Source organism: Stegostoma tigrinum, chromosome 34, assembly GCF_030684315.1.
Source record: "Stegostoma tigrinum isolate sSteTig4 chromosome 34, sSteTig4.hap1, whole genome shotgun sequence".
NCBI lineage: Eukaryota > Metazoa > Chordata > Chondrichthyes > Orectolobiformes > Stegostomatidae > Stegostoma > Stegostoma tigrinum.
In genome coordinates, this window is record NC_081387.1 from 12550885 (window position 1) to 12569592 (window position 18708).

Consider the following 18708-nt stretch of genomic DNA (forward strand, 5'->3'; position numbering starts at 1 on the left):
ACATCCCTCACACCCCGCCCCCGCCACAACCGCCCCAAGAGGATCCCCCTCGTTCTCACACACCACCCTACCAACCTCCGGATACAACGCATTATCCTCCGACACTTCCGCCATTTACAATCCGACCCCACCACCCAAGACATTTTTCCATCCCCTCCCCTGTCTGCTTTCCGGAGAGACCACTCTCTCCGTGACTCCCTTGTTCGCTCCACACTGCCCTCCAACCCCACCACACCCGGCACCTTCCCCTGCAACCGCAGGAAATGCTACACTTGTCCCCACACCTCCTCCCTCACCCCCATCCCAGGCCCCAAGATGACATTCCACATCAAGCAGAGGTTCACCTGCACATCTGCCAATGTGGTATACTGCATCCACTGTACCCGGTGCGGCTTCCTCTACATTGGGGAAACCAAGCGGAGGCTTGGGGACCGCTTTGCAGAACACCTCCGCTCAGTTCGCAACAAACAACTGCACCTCCCAGTCGCAAACCATTTCCACTCCCCCTCCCATTCTCTTGATGACATGTCCATCATGGGCCTCCTGCACTGCCACAATGATGCCACCCGAAGGCTGCAGGAACAGCAACTCATATTCCGCCTGGGAACCCTGCAGCCATATGGTATCAATGTGGACTTCACCAGCTTCAAAATCTCCCCTTCCCCGACTGCATCCTTCAACCAGCCCAGTTCGTCCCCTCCCCCCACTGCACCACACAACCAGCCCAGCTCTTCCCCCCCCCCACCCATTGCATCCCAAAACCAGTCCAACCTGTCTCTGCCTCCCTAACCGGTTCTTCCTCTCACCCATCCCTTCCTCCCACCCCAAGCCGCACCCCCCGCTACCTACTAACCTCATCCCACCTCCTTGACCTGTCCGTCTTCCCTGGACTGACCTATCTCCTCCCTACCTCCCCACCTATACTCTCCTCTCCACCTATCTTCTTTACTCTCCATCTTCGGTCCGCCTCCCTCTCTCTCCCTATTTATTCCAGTTCCCTCCCCCCATCCCCCTCTCTGATGAAGGGTCTAGGCCCGAAACGTCAGCTTTTGTGCTCCTGAGATGCTGCTTGGCCTGCTGTGTTCGTCCAGCCTCACATTTTGTTATCTTGGCATCTTTTACTTGTGCAGGATTATATAAAGTTTTCATTTTCATGGCAAACTCGGAGAGGGGAAATTGTTTATTGCAAGATCGCACTAAAAAATACTATTGTTTAATTTCGCATGTCCTCTAGCCCACTCCTCCGCATAAAATGTAAAATTTCCTGATCTTTTGATTGGAAGTGCAGCATGTGAGTATTGCTCAACTCCCTTTGTTGAACATTTCATCTTACGATCATTAGGGCAGTTTACAAGGACTACAAAAGCTAAAGGAAAACAGATTTTGTTTACATCATAAACCAGCAGGTTGACTCTAATTGGTCACATTCCTGAGAAGTACGGGACTGAAAGCTTAGAAAATTATGCACTTTTTTTTCAGCAATACTCAATTCCTATCTTTTTCAGCTCTGATGAAAGGTCACCCAGAAATTTCTGAAGAAAGGTCTAGGCCCGAAACGTCAGCCTTCCTGCTCCTTCGATGCTGCTGTGTCTGCTGTGTTCCTCCAACTGTACACCTTGTTTTCTCGGATTCTCAAACATCTGCAGTTCCCGCTATCTCTGAAACAACTTTAACCCCACTGCGAAGCCTCTTCTTAGGATGCCTATCCTGAAGGAGTGATCCTCCTCCCTCTGGAAAAACCTCAGTGGATCTCTCTCTCCCACTGCACCTCTCCACCTATCTTCTCCTCTATCCATCTTCTATCCGCCTCCCCCTCTCTCCCTATTTACTTCAGAAATGCCTTCCCCTCCCCCATTCCTGAAGAAGGGACTAGGCCCGAAACATCAGCCTTCCTGCTCCTCCGATGCTGCTCGGCCTGCTGTGTTCATCCAGCTCTACACCTGGTTATCCTAGAACTTTAATCCTGTTTTTCTCTCTCTCTGCAGATGCTTCCTGACCCACTGCGTGTTTTCTTTTTGTTACTGTTTCATATTTCAAATATCTGCAGTAATTTTACTCATAACATTTCAGGTCTGTGACATTATCATCAGAATGGAGAATAGTTCGAAATGTTTCTCGTGGCTATAAGGGGGTTGGGGGTTATGTGGCAGGAATTTCTGTGGGAGAGTAGACAGAACATGGGAACAAGCACAGGCCATTCAGCCCAAGCTTGCTTTGGCATTTCGAGGCACAGAGCCATAAAGAACAGAAACAGACCCCTCAGTCCAACCAATCCGTGCTGACCTTGTTCCCAAACTAAATGAGCCCCACCTTCCTGCGCTTGGCCCATATCCCTCCAAATTTCCTTCCCATGAACTTATCCGAATGACTCTTAAATGTTGTAACTGTACCTACACCCAGCACTTTCTCTGGAAGTTCATTCCACGTATGAATCACTCTCTGTGTTTTAAAGAAAAATTGTCTTTTTATATCTTTCTCCTTTCATCTCAAAATTATGCCCCCTAATCTTGAAATCACCAACTCAAGGGAAAAGACATCTTCTAATCACCTTATGATTTTATAAATCTCTATAAGGTCAATTCTTAACCTGCTACATTCCAGTGAAAAATGTCCCAGCCTATCCAGCCTCTCCCCATAACGCAAACATCCTGGTAAATCTCTTCCGAATCTTCTCCAGCTTAATAATATCCTTCCTATAATAGGGTGACTAGACCTGGACACAGTATTCCACAAGAGGCCTCACCAACATCCTGTACAACCTCAACATGACATTAATACAATCATGGCTGCACAAATGTTTCAACAGCTTTTCAAGACATTACCCCCCTGCCCCCAGCCTTTACATCATTGAAAGTCAAAACTGTATCATGGGTCTATAATTTCTACTTGAAATAAAATACGACTGGGCTTCTCTGGTGTGGAGAATTCGAATGATTCATAACCCTCAGAGTCCAAAAAAAAGTTTCTTATCTTGGCCCTAAATGACATTCCTCTTCTTTCGTATTGTGCCACAGAAAGCCGGAGATGTTTCATGGTTGAAAAGCCAAATGGGTGTGTGGTATGGGTAAAGTGAGGAAGCAATGATAAGGTCCAGATGAGGTGTGAATGGATGGTTGACAGCCATTCTAATGTGAAGCAGAAGAAATAAACCACATGAAAACGTGCTGGCAGGGAGATAGTGGTGGTTGGGATGGGGGATGAGGTGTTGTTTGCCAGTTAACACTGCTGGAACCTCATGGTAACTGCCGTTATGTGGCACAGGACAAAGTTTTCTCCGGCTATTTGCCCCCACCAACCCTCCTTTTGTCCGTACTGTGTCTAGGACATGGCAAGTTATCAGTGGGAGAAGATAGATTTGTGATTCTAAATAAAGGAGGCACTAAGTTAACTAAAATCAGGGCTGGGTCTACTTTTTGTTTCTCATTCATATAAATGATTTAGATGATAATAGAGAAGACGTGGTTAGTAAGTTTGCAGATGGCATCAAAATCGGTGGAATAGTGGACGTTCCAAAGAGGTCTTGTTCAATTGTGTCGAAGGGCTGAAGAGCTCCAGATGGAGTTTAATTTGGATAAACGCGAGGTATTACATTTTGGTAAAACAAACAAAGGCGGGACTTATACAGTTAAAAGTAGGGCCTTGGGTAGTGTTGTAGAACAAAGAGGCCAAGGGGTTTAGGTACATAATCCTTTGAATTTTGAATCACATGTAGACAGGGTGGTTGTCTGAGCTTGCCTTCCTTTCATTGCTCGGATCATTGATTATAGAGTGTTGGGACGTCATGTTGAGGTTTAGTGGACCTTGGTGAGGCCCCTGTTGGAGCACTGTGTCCCGTTCTGGTCTCCCTGTTACAGGAAGGGTATTATGAAGCTGGAGAAGGCTCAGAAGCGATTTAGAAGAATACTGCCAGGAATGGAGGGTTTCAGTTGTAAGGAGAGGTTGGCTATGTTGGGAGCTTTTTCCCTGGAGCGTAGGAAGTTGAGAGGTGGCCATATAGAGGTTTATAAAATCACAAGGGATATGGATAAGGCACAATATTAATGCAAGTCATTCCTTTTTCCTCAGTACTCCATTTAAACATGTTGATGGCACTAAATTAATGCTCTGATTCCAGGAAAGACTGAAATTATCATTGAACTCAGCTACCAGAAGGAAACTTCGAGTGCTCAGGGCTAAACTGATGCAGAAACAGGAGATTTCTAAAGTTAAGGTATGTGTTCCCATGCCGATTTTCCAGAATCTCAGTTATCTTTATTCCCCTTATAATGAAAGATCATGATATTTTACGATTATGATGTGGCGATTCGGTGTCTACAGTCAAAGAGGCATGTATAGCTTTAAGTTTGAATTGTATTTCTACGTTATGTGAGGTAGGGAGGCGAAACATTGCCTAGTTTCATCTGTGAGTGATGGGTTTGTCTGAACTTCTTTATGCATCCTTACACAAGGCTTTTTAATGCTAATAGTTCTATTAATAACAAGAATTAAAGGAGGAAAAAACCCCTGCTGTTGCCAAGCAATAACATGTCTTATGAATGAGGGAGGGTAAACCGATACAGGTTGGATCATTCAGGAAAAGGTGCTGTTAGTTTTTATCCATCTCCAAAACTATCAAAGCAATAGATAGGAAGGCCTGGGTGACACAGCCTCAATAAGAGAGAAAAACAAACTCCGTGTTTAAATGATATTGGAAGAACAGTATGCGGATCCCATGTTAATAAATGGGTGAGCTGTGTTAGCGATTTCTTCAATCGCCTCAAAGGGATTCTTTTTAAATCATTCACGGGACGAAGGCTGGCTGTGCATTTATTGCCCAGAGGGCAGTTAAGCGTCAACCATGTTGCTGTGGGTCTGGAGTCACATGTAGGCCAGACCAGGTAACGATAGCAATTTGCTTCTTTCTGTGACACGAGTGAGCCAGATGGGTTTTTCCTGACAATCAGCAATGGTTTAATGGTCATCGTTGGACACTTATTTCCAGAATTTTATTCCACCATCTGTCATGGTGGGATTCGAACCCAGGTCCCCAGAACATTACCTTGTTCTCTAGATTAACAGTCCAGCGATAATGCCAGTAGGCCATTGCCTTCCCATTGATGAAAGAGCTACCATGTAAAAAAAATCAGAAACCAATTACAACCGTGTCAGCTTAACAAAGAATGTTTGAAGGGGGAAACAGGGTGACCTTTGACTGAGGATTGAGTATCTATAAGTTTTTTTTTTGTTGGGGGTACAAGGGTTGAATCTTTATTGCTGGTATTTGTAATAAAACCATTTCAATTGGGTCTTGTTGTAGCACAGTTGGTGTTTTATGTTCCTTTTTTGTGTGGAATTTATCTTTCTAATCTTTTGTTAAAAGTACGCTGGCAGCCTCTTCTGAATATGTTCAGTGACCACAACACTAAACAAATAGCAACAATAGAACTTATGGTATATTCAGACAGGTCCCACTCTGGGATCTGACATGTCCACAACTACCATCAGCTGGGATCACAACATCTTTGTACGCTGACTATGTTTCACATCTCATTTGATAGGAACAGTCGAGCAGCCTGCAGGCCCACATCACATCTGAGTTTGCCAAGATGCACGAGTTTCTCACCAGGAAAGAGCAATGTTTACTTGGAGACCTCAGCAGAGAAGAGGAGAGGATCCTAAATGCAATGGAGAAAGCACTCGGTGTAATCCAACAGGAGCTAGACTGTGCTGAACGAGAGATATCAGACCTAGAGGCACGAATGAACCAAGAAGACACAATCACATTTTTGGAGGCAAGTGGTTGCTTACTATGACTGAATTACACAGGCAGTCGAGAGAAACAGGAAGAAAGAAGACACGCACAACTATCTGGTTCGCTAATGCCCTTTAGGGAAGGAAACTGCTAACTTTACCTGGTCTGGCTACACGTGACTCCAGACCCAGAGCAATGCGGTTGACTATCAACTACCCTCTGGGCTATTCGGGATGGGCACTGAATGCTGGTTCAACCAGCGACACCCACACCCGCATAAGGTGGCACAATGGGTTAGCACAGCTGCCTCACAGCGCCAGGGACCTGGGTTCGATTCCACCCTCGGGCAACTGTCTGTGTGGAGCTTGCACGTTCTCCCCGTGTCTGTATGTCTTTCCTCCCACAGCCCAAAGAGGTGCAGGTTAAGGTGGTTTGGCCGTGCTAAATTGCCTTTATTGTCCAGAGATGTGTATGCTAGGTGGGTTAGCTACGGGTAATGCAGGGTTAGGGTAGTGGGGTGTCCCTGGGAGGGATGGTCAGTGTGGATTACTTGGGCCAAATGGCCAATGAATATATCTGAATCTTCGGAGACTTATGGTGCAATAGGAGACCATTCAGCCCATCATGTCTGCACCACCTCTCTGAGCACTTTACCTTTGTGCCAGTCTTTACCCATACCCTCGCACGTTATTTGACTAGAACCAATCATCTGATGTTCTCTTAAATGCCTCACTGGAAGCTACCGCCACCACCCTTACTGCAAGTGGCATGGTGGTGCCTTGCCTCTCAGCACCAGGAACCTGAGGTTCAATTCCATCCCCTGGGCGACAGAGCGTGGAGTTTGCACATTCTCCACGTGGCTGCGTGGGTTTCCACAGGGTGCTCCAGATTCATCCCACCATCTAAAGATGTGCAGGGTTAAGGGATAGGGTGTGGGACTGAGGCTGGGTGAGATGCTGTTTTGGAGGGCCACTGTATACCCAATGGGCTGAATGGCCTCCTTCCACACTGTGGAGGTTCTGCAAAATGCACTTTAGACCTGCACCCCACTGGTCTGCTCTCTTATTAGAGAGAGGGAGAGGGACAACTGATGGTTTAACCAGAGAATCACCAATCCTCAGGCAACAGGGTAAGCAGGAGAGTTCTTTCAGAGCAGGAATTGGACCCCTACTACTGGCATCACTCTGCAACGCAAGCCAACTGAGCTAACTGACCATCTTTTTCTCACTTCTCATTTGCTCCAAGGTGTAGCTCCAATAAATAGGGAACGACTGCAGAATTTGAGTGTCGAAAGATTTAGGTGTTCAAATTACAAAAGGAGTTGAACGTGAAAGAAAGGATGTCATTGCTTCAGTGAGAACACGTAACAAATACCTTGTGCCATTTTGGTCCGTTTACTTAAGGAAGGATGGAAATGTGTTGGAGGTGGTTCAGAGAAGGTTCACTGGATAGCTGAGATAACAGTATGAAGTGGACCGAAGATGGAGAGAAAAGAAGATAGGTGGAGAGGAGAGTATAGGTGGGGAGGTAGGGAGGGAATTGATCAGTCCAGGGAAGATGGACAGGTCAAGGGGGTGGGATGAGGTTAGTAGGTAGGAAATGGAGGTGCGGCTTGAGGTGGGAGGAAGGGATGGGTGAGAGGAAGGACAGGTTAGGGAGGCAGAGACAGGTTGGACAGGTTTTGGGATGCAGTGGGTGGAGGGGAAGAGCTGGGCTGGTTTTGGGATGCAGTGGGGGGAGGGGACGAACTGGGCTGGTTTTGGGATGCAGTGGGGGAAGGGGGAGATTTTGAAGCTTGTGAAGTCCACATTGATACCATCAGGCTGCAGGATTCCCAAGCAGAATATGAGTTGCTGTTCCTGCAACCTTCGGGTGGCATCATTTGTGGCACTGCAGGAGGCCCATGATGGGCATGTCATCTAAAGAATGGGAAGGGGAGTTGAAATGGTTCGCGACTGGGAGGTGCAGTTGTTTATTGCGAACCGAGCGGAGGTGTTCTGCAAAGCGGTCCCCAAGTGTCCGCTTGGTTTCCCCAATGTAGAGGAAGCCACACCGGGTACAGTGGATGCAGTATACCACATTGGCAGATGTGCAGGTGAACCTCTGCTTAATATGGAAAGTCATCTTGGGGCCTGGGATAGGGGTGAGGGAGGAGGTGTGGGGGCAAGTGTAGCACTTCCTGCGGTTGCAGGGGAAGGTGCCAGGTGTGGTGGGGTTGGAGGGCAGTGTGGAGCAAACAAGGGAGTCACGGAGAGAGTGGTCTGCCTCGCCTTCCCATTCTTTAGAGCGAACCATTTCAACTCCCCCTCCCATTCTTTAGATGACAAGTCAATCATGGGCCTCCTGCAGTGCCACAATGATGCCACCCGAAGGTTGCAGGAACAGCAACCTATTCCGCTTGGGAACCCTGCAGCCCAATGGTATCAATGTGGACTTCACCAGCTTCAAAATCTCCCCTTGCCCCACCGCATCCCAAAACCAGCCCAGTTCGTCCCCTCCCCCCACTGCATCACACAACCAGCCCAGCTCTTCCCCTCCACCCACTGCATCCCAAAACCAGTCCAACCTGTCTCTGCCTCCCTAACCTGTTCTTCCTCTCACCCATCCCTTCCTCCCACCCCAAGCCGCACCTCCATTTCCTACCTACTAACCTCATCCCACCTCCTTGACCTGTCCGTCTTCCCTGGACTGACCTATCCCCTCCCTACCTCCCCACCTATACTCTTCTCTCCACCTATCTTCTTTTCTCTCCATTTTCGGTCCGCCTCCCCCCTCCCTATTTATTCCAGTTCCCCCTCCCCATCCCCCCCTCTGATGAAGGGTCTAGGCCCGAAACGTCAGCTTTTGTGCTCCTGAGATGCTGCTTGGCCTGCTGTGTTCATCCAGCTCCACATTTTGTTATCTTGGATTCTCCAACATCTGCAGTTCCCATTATCACTGGATAGCTACATGGTTGTCTTTTCAGGATAAGTTGGAATTTTAAGGGTAGAAGTAATTTTTCGAGTCATAGTGTCATACAGCACAGAATCAGACCCTTCGGTCCAACCAGTCCGTGCCGAACCTAATCCCAAACTAAACCAGTCCCACCTGCCTGCTCCTGGCCTATGTCCCTCAACCTTTCCTATTCATGTACTTATCCAAATGTCTTTTAAATGTTGTAATTGTACCCATATCCACCGCTTCCTCAGAGTTCATTCCAGACACAAACCACCCTTTGTGTGGGGGGGGGAAAAAATATTCTCCTTCATGTTTCTTTCAAATCTTTTTCCTCTCACCTTAAAGATGTGCTCCATGGTGTTGAAATCCCCCATCTTAGGGCAAAGACAACTGTCCATTTCGCCTGCCCCTCTCTCCCTATTCATTCCAGAACCCTCTCCCCGTCCCTCTCTCTGATGAAGGGTCTAGGCCCAAAACGTCAGCTTTTGTGCTCCTGAGATGCTTCTTGGCCTGCTGTGTTCATCCAGCCCCACACTTTGTTATCTCAGATCCTCCAGCATCTCCAGTTCTCATTATCTCTATCAATACCCCTCATGATTTTATAAACCTCAATAAGATCACCTCTCGCCCTCCTATGCTCCAGTGGAGAAAGTGCCAGCCTATCCAGCCCCTCCTTATAACTCGAACCTTTCATACCCAGCAGCACCCCGGTAAATCTCTTACAAACTGTCTACAGTTTAACAATACCCTTCCTATAGCAGGGTGGCCAGAACTGACAGTGCTCCTGAAGAGGCCTTACCAATGTCCTATACAACCTCAACATGACGTCCCAATTCCTACACTCAAACTCGATTGAAGTGTGTGCAATCGAGCGGTTTTGTAAAATGGAAGAGAGAGAGACGTTTCTTCTCTTGTGAGTTAATCTAGGACGATGCAGCGCTATAAACCCCCAACTCCCCATTTAGGAATGAATTAGGAGGAAGTTTCTCTCTGTGGGTTGCATAACTTTAGTTAACTGAATTAGCAGGTCACTAAATTTTTTTTAAATTGACATAGATACATTTACACTGTGCAAAGGAATCGGGGGTAGATGGAAATGTGGAATTCAAAATGCAGAGATCAACCACGATCTTACAGAATGGTCGATTTTTCTGCTCCTGGAATCCGTACAGTGTGGAAGCAGACCATTCGACCCATCAAGTTCCCTCCAACCCTGCAAACAGCATCTCACCAACATTCCTGTAACTAACCCACCTATCCCTGGACACTACAGTGCAATTTAAAATGGCCAATCCACCCTAACCAGCACATCTTTGGACAGTGGGAGGAAGCCAGACCACCCAGAGGAAACCCACACAGACACAGGGAGAATGTGCAAACTCCACACAGACAGTCATCTGAGGGTGGAATTGAACCTGGGTTCCTGGCACTGTGAGGCACTGTGCCACTCCTGTCTTGTCAGGTTGGAAAACATGTTAAAAAAAAAACCATGCCGACTGGCTCCAAATCCTTTTGAGTGGGAGCAGTATTTTGCTATATGGACTCCTCCATGATTTTGAAGCATTCTGTTAAATATCCATTTGGCCTCTTTCTCTCTCCAACGAAAACAGCCACGACTTCTCAAATCTATCTTCCTAACTGAAGTGTCTCTTATTGACGTCTTCTTCAGTCTCTCCAATGCAATCACTTCCTTCCTACAGAGTGATGGCATGAACTGTGCACAGTGCTCACTCTCCAAGTTGAGTTAGACAAAAGCTTTGATCTGCAAAGGGATTTGGGAATTACAGTGGGGACCAGGGAAGCAAGAGTTCAGGTGTACCACAAAGTGCAGACACCTACAAATACAAAGACAATAGGATGGACAAATATGGGATCTTTCAGGTCTTTTGGCCACGGCACCACTCTTTCGGTGAAGAAATGTCTCCTCATCTCTGAAGTACAAGCAACAGCTTGCTGGTAAATTGTGTGAGTGGAAGTAGTAGCTAGTCACGCAAACAGGTAAATGTGCTTCGTCTTTGGTAGACCACAGATCTCATTAAAATCAGTCATGATCCAATGGAATAGTGTCACAGATTGGAGGGGCCAAAATGCCTACTCCCACTGTTATTCTGCTGATCTCATTTCATTCTCAACATGTGGTAGCTTTATAACAGATAATAGTGGGATTTCTTGACTGCCACCCCTAGCCTGAAATTGTTGTTTTTGTTGTTATTTAGGTGGAAGCATCTCAGAAGATTAGGTAAAACACGTTTGAATTTAATTTAAGTGGCAAAGATTGCATTGAACTTTTATTTAACTTCATGAAATTGCTTCAGGAACCGCTTCCTAATACGAAAAGTTTAATTTTCCAGCATCGCAGACAAGAAATACTCTACGTTGCCATTTGTTGATGAGGGCCTATCTCTCGGTGTATTCAAAGGTCCTTTACAGTACACAGCTTGGAAAGAGATGATAGACTACATCGACCCAGGTAAAAAAAAACTCATAACATTTGACTTGTATTAAAAAAAAACAAACACTTTGATCAAAATTTATAAAACATCAAATACGCAGACAAAAATGGCACAAACAAAATGTTTTATGGAAGGCGTTAAATGCAGTAATTTTATTTGTCTGTTGATGGGGAAAAACCCTCATGATCTTGTCATAGTTCAGGAGCAGAAATAGAAAGATATATAGGCAGTATCAACCCACCCAAGAGATTGAATTCAATCACACAGATTTGGTGTTGTCTGGAGTTCTGACAACCTCAAGCTATGAAATAGGAGCAGAGACTGAAAAAACTCCAAAGAAGCCAGCATCCCATCACCAAGTTATCCTTTGTTCACACATACACGGTACATGACACTGTCCCAGCTCGCTCAGTCCTGGCTTCTAGAGAGAGCAGAACCCCTGACACTCCTGTTATTATCTGCCAGCCAGGGCTCCCTGATTGGACCAGATTAAGAGCCCCAAACAGGAAGCTCATAGTCTATGGGGTCCGCCAAGCTGATATTGGTCACATCAGTACAAAGAGCTCTGAGGGCGTGAACCGTTGGGAGATTTTTCCAAACTGTTGAGTACTTTGAGCGTGTTAGATTTAGACAATGTGAAACTGGGAAATGACGGATTGCAGTTACATGGGTAGATTGAAGAAACTGGGGCTTTTCTCCTTACTGTGGACAGAGTATATAGGGGAAGCCTTTCCCACTGTGGGCTGGGCTGTGAACCAGAGGGTACGGATTTAAGGTCATGGGCAAGTGAAGCAATGGCAACGCACAGGAAAACCTTTCGAGTTAGTGGCTGAGTCAACTGTGGCTTACGAAAGGAATTGCGGCGTGGTTGGAAAGAAGAGGGGACGGGAGGAGGTAGCTCTCGCAGGGATCCAGCGTGGACGCAACGGGCTGAAGAGGTCCCACCTCTGCTGTAGCTGGTAAACAGAACCAAAACTAAACCTGAGAGATCGAAATGATGTGTCTCTGTTTAGCCACTTGGTGGCGCTAGCTTCCCCTCCCCACAGCGGGAGGAGCTGTGCCCAGGTTGGTTTTATGTTGCAAGGATGATCCCTATCAGCCTTGGGAATAAATCCCTGCCAAACTTGCATTGGACAGTGCTGTGATGTATATTTATGAAAATAAAGAATTACCAGTGTTGTCACAATCCTTCGACTCTTGTAACTAACATTTAACAACAACAACTGGATTTGCCAATTAGCATATGCCTGCTTCTGATTCTTAACTCTTGATCCTCAGAAAGGTACTTTATATAAAAGGATATTTTTTATGAATATATACATAGTCACAAGCACAGTTTGGTTCTGTACAGTAGCACATCAAGGAAACATTGGAGTTTGACTCTATCCAAACAAGCCAAAGGCATATGTTACTTGAACTAGGCTGTATCTACATGCATTTGAGGCACTGGGGGGTCGGATAACTGAACAGACCCCCATTTACCTTCAGCAGGAAGACCTCAGATGGTGGTCTTTCCCCGCTGCTCCAAGCTTGAGTGTGTCCCCCAGCATATAGTCCTGGACCTTGGAACGTGCCAGTCTGCTACACTTGGTCGGGCTTAACTCCTTGTTAACTATTGATCCCCATTTAACTTATGTCGAGTCCTGCTCTTAATGCCGAACATTTAAAATCTTTTCCTTATCCCTAAATTCCAGGCACTTCTCTATCTCCGTGACATTCCCCAGCTGCTGGTGTCACAACCATTTATGATCCATATATGACTCGGATGAAGGATTTTAGACAAATATGGGAAAGCATGCTGTGTGGAGGATGTGAAGGGACTTTGGTGGGACATGGGTCAATGAAGTGAGCGGGCAAAACAAAACATTGGTGGGTGCAGTATCATGTCAGACAGTGTGAGGGTTGTCCACTTTGGCAGAAAGAATACCAGAGCGGAGTATTGTTGGGATGAGCACACAGGATGCTGCATGAGAAAGGGATCTGTGTGTTCAACATGAATCTCTCAGTTAGCGTGCAGGTATAACCAATAATCAGGATGGGAAATGGAATGTAAGCCTTTATGGTCAAAAGGGTTCAGACTATGAAAATAGAGAAGTCTACTACAGTGTGCGGAGCACTGCTGAGAGTATACTGTACTCTGGAGTATAGTGTGCAGTTCTGTCTCATCACTTGAGGAGGGACGTGTTTTCACTAGAGACAGTTCAGAGAAGGTATGCTAAAGTGATTCTTAAGTTGATGGATTTGTCTCCAGATGAAAAGGAGAACAAATTAGGCTATGTTCAAAGGCAGTTGAGAGGATGAGAGGCGATCTTCTTGAACCAGACAAGATTCTGAGGGGACTTGACAGAGCAAATGCTGAGAGCCTGTTTCCTCCTGTCTAGTTCACAACCAGAGACTCCATTTAAAAATGGAATCATAGAATTTTACAGGATAGAAAGAGGCCATATGGCCCATTGTGACTGTTCCAGCTCCCAAAAGAGCTGCCCAGCAAGTCCCGTTCTCCTGCCCTATCTCCATTACCCTCTAAATTCACCACTTCCAAATATATACTCAGCTCTCTTTTGAAACCTCCCATGGAATCCATCTCCACTACTCTCCCAGCCAGCACAATCTAAATCCTAACAACTCTCTGGGTGAAGAAGTTTCTCCTCATTCCAATCCTAGCTCTCCCACTGACAGTCCTGGAATCTTGATCGTGCCCCCTCCCACCAGTTACTGCCAGTCCAACTCATGGAATCATCCATCTTTACCCTGTCAAAATTATTCATAATGTTGAAGACCTCACTAAGGTCAAGTGTTAATCTTCTCTGCTCCAAGGAGAGTAAGCCCGATTTCTCTATTCTTTCCTTATATCTAAAATCCCACGTTCCAGTTATCATTCCAGTAAATGACCTTTGAATTGTCTCCAAGGCTTTAACATCCTTCCTTAAATAAGGGGCCCAGAGCTGAACACAGTCCGAATGAGGTTAACATTTTGGGTTCAGTAACCCTTCCTCGGAACTGGTCACTGGACCCAAAATGTTAACTCTGTTTTTTCCCCTTCACAGATGCTGCCGGGCTTTTCCAGCAACTTTGGTTTTGTTCCCCACTTACGGCTTCGGCAGTTCTTTCGATTTTTTTTCTCCAAATGAGGGGTCAGCCGTTCAACTTGGTGAATTCAAAACCTGCTGGTCCAGCAGACCAAAGAATTATCCTGGACCGGAGGTTGCACAGTACATTGGTGAGGCCTCTTCTGCAGTAACTGTGTCCATTTCTGGCCTCCCTGTTAGAGGGAAGGTATTATTAAGCTGAAGAAGGTTCGGAAGGGATTTACCAGGATGTTGCCTGGAATGGAGGGTTTGAGTTATAAGGAGAGCTGGATAGGCTGGGACTTCTTTCACTAGAGTGTAGGAGCTTGAGAGGTGACCTTACTGAGGTTTATAAAGTCATGAGGGTTATCGATAATATGAATGGCAAGTGTTTCCTCCTTAGGGTGGGGGACTTCAAGACCAGAGGACGTATTTTTAAAATGAGAGGAGAGAGATTTTAAAAAAGAGAAAAGGAGCAATTTATTTTTACACAGAGTGATATGTGTGTGGAATGAACTTCCAGAGCAAATGGTAGATACAGGCTCAGTTACAATGTTTAAAAGACATTTGGATAAGTACATGAATAGGAAATGTTTGGGGGGATATAGGCCAAGGGCAAGCAGGTGAGACGAGTTCAGCTTGGGATTATGATCAGCATGGATTTGTTGGACCAAAGGGTCTGTTTCCATGCTGAATAACTCTGACTCTCTGATATTTAAAAGGTTAATTTGATTAGGCAAAGTCGCCCGAGTTCACCAAAAGGATCTCGTGTTTGACATATCTATTAGCGATGTTTGAAGTTACGAACAAGCAAGTTGACAAGGCCTAATACATTTAGATTATCAGAAGTCTTTTCCCAAAGCCTCTGAACATATTAACAACCACAAATTAGAGTTCACAGTTGTGGGTTGAGGATTGATTAATGAACTAGAAATGGGGAATAGGAGCAAGGGAGTTATTTTCAGGTTGGCAGATTACCAGCTGGCTACCGCAAGGATCAGTGCTTGAACCTTGGCTATTGACTTCCTATGTCTGTGACCTTTGAGTGAGGAGCTATGTTTGTTGACAATACAAAGTGAGGTAGAAATGTGAAATGTGTGTCAGATGCCAGGAGACTGCAGAAGGTCACAGGTAGTTTAAGTGTGTGGGCAGTGTGAGAAAATGCAACCTTATCCGCAATAAAAGGTCATTAGGAAAGCAGCTTATTATTTTATTGTGGCACTCAACTGGAAAATGCTGTTTTCCAAGGGTGTTACTGTGTGTGAATCACAGCAAGTGTATTGAACCTTCGTGTTAACTATTGCGAAAATAATTTGTATGTTGGCCTTCATCAGAAAGGGGGTGGATTGTAATGGCAAAATGGTCTTCCTGCAATTGTGTAGGGACATTTTTATTCTCCTTGCCTGAGGAAGGGGATTCTGCTTACCCTGGAGGCTCTTCTTTCATTTACAGGATGTGGGCATTGCTGGCCAGGCTGGCGTTTTCTTTACCCAATCCGAACTGCTGTGGGTCTGGGGTCTAATACAGACCAGAACTGAAAAGAATGGCAGATTTCCTTCCTGAAAGGACATTAATGATCCAGATGGGTCTTTTCCATGCTTCCCCCCCCACCACCGCCCTGGTCATTTTTCACCATCATTAGACACTTAATTCCAGATTTTTATTCTACCAGCTGCTATGCCAGTAGAGGGGAGTTTACTCTTTACTTTAGCCTATACCAAGAGTAATTGATGGGAACGGTGTTGAGGGAACTTTGTTTTCAGTTCAAACAAGTACAGGAAGCTTTACTCTGTGTTTCGACCCCTTGTTGCCCCTGTTCCAGGACTGTTTGACGGGAATGGACGTTTCCCGGGTCTCTGGATTAACTGTCCAGTGATCTCACCACTAGGCAGTCACCTACCCCCTTCACAAGATCAGATCGTCCAGTGAGTAGACAAGTCCTAATGGGAATGTGGTCTCATTGAAGTGTACACAAGGGGGCTTGACAGTGCAGTCAAGTTTTTCTCCTGAAACAGATCCAGAACTTAGGATCTTCTTCCAGAATCAAGGATGGTCCATTTAGGACCAAAGTGAGGAGAACCTTCTATGCTGGAGGGTATTGGAGGTTTAGGATTTCCTATCCCTGAACTCTGGGGATTGGTTTTCGATGGCTCACATGATTTAGGGTTTACGAGATAGTGAAGGGAAACATGCACTGTATTAACTGACGGAGCAAGCTCAAAGAGCCAAGTGCAGGCTCCGTTTCTTAAATGCTTTTGTGAGGAGTTGCTAATCTCCTTGCTGTAGAATTTCGAGTCTCCAGTACTCCAAACTGTGGGTGCGCCAACCTTCACATGGTGGGTGGAGAGCGTGCACATATCAAGAAGGTGGCTCATCACCAAACACCTCAAGGGCAATTGGGGACCAAGTCTCTTTGCCAGTGGTGCCCTTTTAGAGAAGGACACCTGCCATTCTTATCTGGCTTATATTTGACTCCACTCGCACAGAGATGTGCTTGACTTTTAACTGCCCCATCTAATTGACATTTAGCAAGACTCTGGCTGTGAACTTGAGGCAGGCTAAAATGTGCCTGGAGAATGTGAACCTTATTTAGAACGGCGCAGGGTATCGACTCAGAGGCTGGTTTGACTGCAGTGCTTATCTTGTAATACTAATACGTGCCACTATCCGCTCTGAAGAAGGGTCACTGGACTCGAAACGTAAACTCTGATTATTTTTCTTCACAGATGCTGCCAGGCCTGCTGAGCTTTTCCAACAACTTCTGTTTTTGTTCCTGATTTACAGCATCCTTTCGGTTTCTAGGAAAGGTAGGAAAGTAGAGATGCACAGCAGGGAAACAGACCCTTCCGGCCAACTCGTCCATGCCAACCCAATAATCTAAATTTGCCTTTTTCCAGCATTTAGTCCGTATCCTCTAAACCCTTCCTATTCATGCCCATCCAGATGCCTTTTAAATGTTGTAATTGTACCAGCCTCCACCACATTCTCTGGTAGCTCACTCCATACACACACCACCCTCTGTGTGAAAACGTTGACCCTTCGGTCCCTTTTAAATCTTTCCCCTTTCACCTTAAACCTATGCCCCTGGTTTTGGACTCCCCCTACCCTTGGCTGTTCATCCTATCCATGCCCCTTGTGATTTTATGAAGTCACCCTTACTTCATCGAGCTGCTGATTTTTTAAAAAAAATTTCGGTTTCCTTTTGCTTCCCCCAGCTCCTGCTTCGCTGACCTTGGATCCGAACACGGCTAATCCCTGGCTCGTCGTGTCCGAGGAGCGGACTGGGGTCAGGCTCGGAGACAGGTGGCAGGACGCCTCCGACAATCCGGAGAGGTTTGACCAGTGTGTCAGCCTGCTGGCCTCGGAAGGGTTCACGTCAGGCCGACATTACTGGGAGGTGGAGGTGGGGGAGAAGACAGAGTGGGACCTGGGGGTGGTGGCCGAGTCCGCCAACAGGAAAGGCGATATCGCGGCCGCCCCGGAGGACGGATACTGGATAATGTGGCTGATAAACGGCACCGATTGCGTGGCCTGTACGTCTTCTCCAACCCACCTGAACGTGCCCAACAAGCCCCGGAGGATAGGAGTTCTCCTGGACTATGATGGGGGGCAAGTGTCCTTTTACAATGCAGGCGACATGTCCCACCTCCACACCTTTACCCACACTTTCATGGAAAAACTGTACCCTTATTTCAGCCCAGGCCTGGCTGACGGAGGGAAAAACACCGACGAGCTGAGAATCTGCCCTGTTAGGGGTCTCTCCTCCATTTGAATCCAGCCCATGAGTTTGCATTACACCTCGATGAGCTGGAAACAAGAAGGGAATAATCCTAGGCGCTAATTCGTCGATTTACAGTGATTTATTTTTAATTTTGCATAAACCTCGTGGGCGTTGAGAAGGATTTGTAGGCTTATATTGCAAACTGGAAAGACTTTATCTGGATTTAATGCAATCTCCATTTCAAGCAGTAATGCCATTGAATAATAAACTGTAAGAACTACACAAAAATGGACAAATTCTCTATTCCATTAAACCGCAATAAACAAATACTACCAGGATCGAAGAAATGTCATTATTATGAGGATGGGTGTCTAAATTGTATGAATGAATGAATGACTACACAGAGTCCATATAGACTGTGATGTGACGCTATAATTTGGTGGCACAATGGTTAGCACTGCTGCTTCACAGCGCCAGGGACTTGGGTTCAGTTCCAGGGCCTGGGTGAGATACTGTTTGGAGGGTCTGTACAGACTCAATGGGCTAAATTGGCTCCTTTCTGCACTGTAGGGATTCAATCCTTCTTTCTACTTTTCAATGTGCTGGCAAATCATTTCAGGTTGCTGTCTGAGTCAAACAACTTCTGCATAGTTTGTACGCATCAATGTATTTTTTCATTGACAAAAATCTGCCTCGTCGTCACCATTTGGGATCAAACTAAATGTGGCACGACATACCACCCACCTTCAGCAGCCTGGGAGTTACCATTGGCCAGAAACTGAACTGGACTAGCTGATA

General features: G+C 46.1%; 1 protein-coding gene across 4 annotated transcripts in view; it reads left to right on the forward strand.

Moving 5' to 3' along the window:
• LOC125446584 (zinc-binding protein A33-like) overlaps positions 1–18241 on the forward strand; it is a 29868-nt gene extending 11627 nt beyond the window's left edge. For 3 of the 4 annotated variants that reach the window (XM_059639371.1, XM_059639373.1, XM_059639372.1), the window contains 6 exons: positions 4115–4210; positions 5538–5771; positions 10885–10907; positions 11020–11138; positions 16916–16996; positions 17405–18241. In XM_059639371.1, the coding sequence (XP_059495354.1) occupies positions 4115–4210; positions 5538–5771; positions 10885–10907; positions 11020–11138; positions 16916–16996; positions 17405–17961 (1110 nt within the window). In that variant the 3' untranslated portion in view covers positions 17962–18241. The remainder of the gene's footprint in view (positions 1–4114; positions 4211–5537; positions 5772–10884; positions 10908–11019; positions 11139–16915; positions 16997–17404) is intronic. The other variant, XM_048520273.2, reaches the window with a different exon arrangement.
• The last annotated feature ends 467 nt before the right edge of the window (positions 18242–18708 follow it).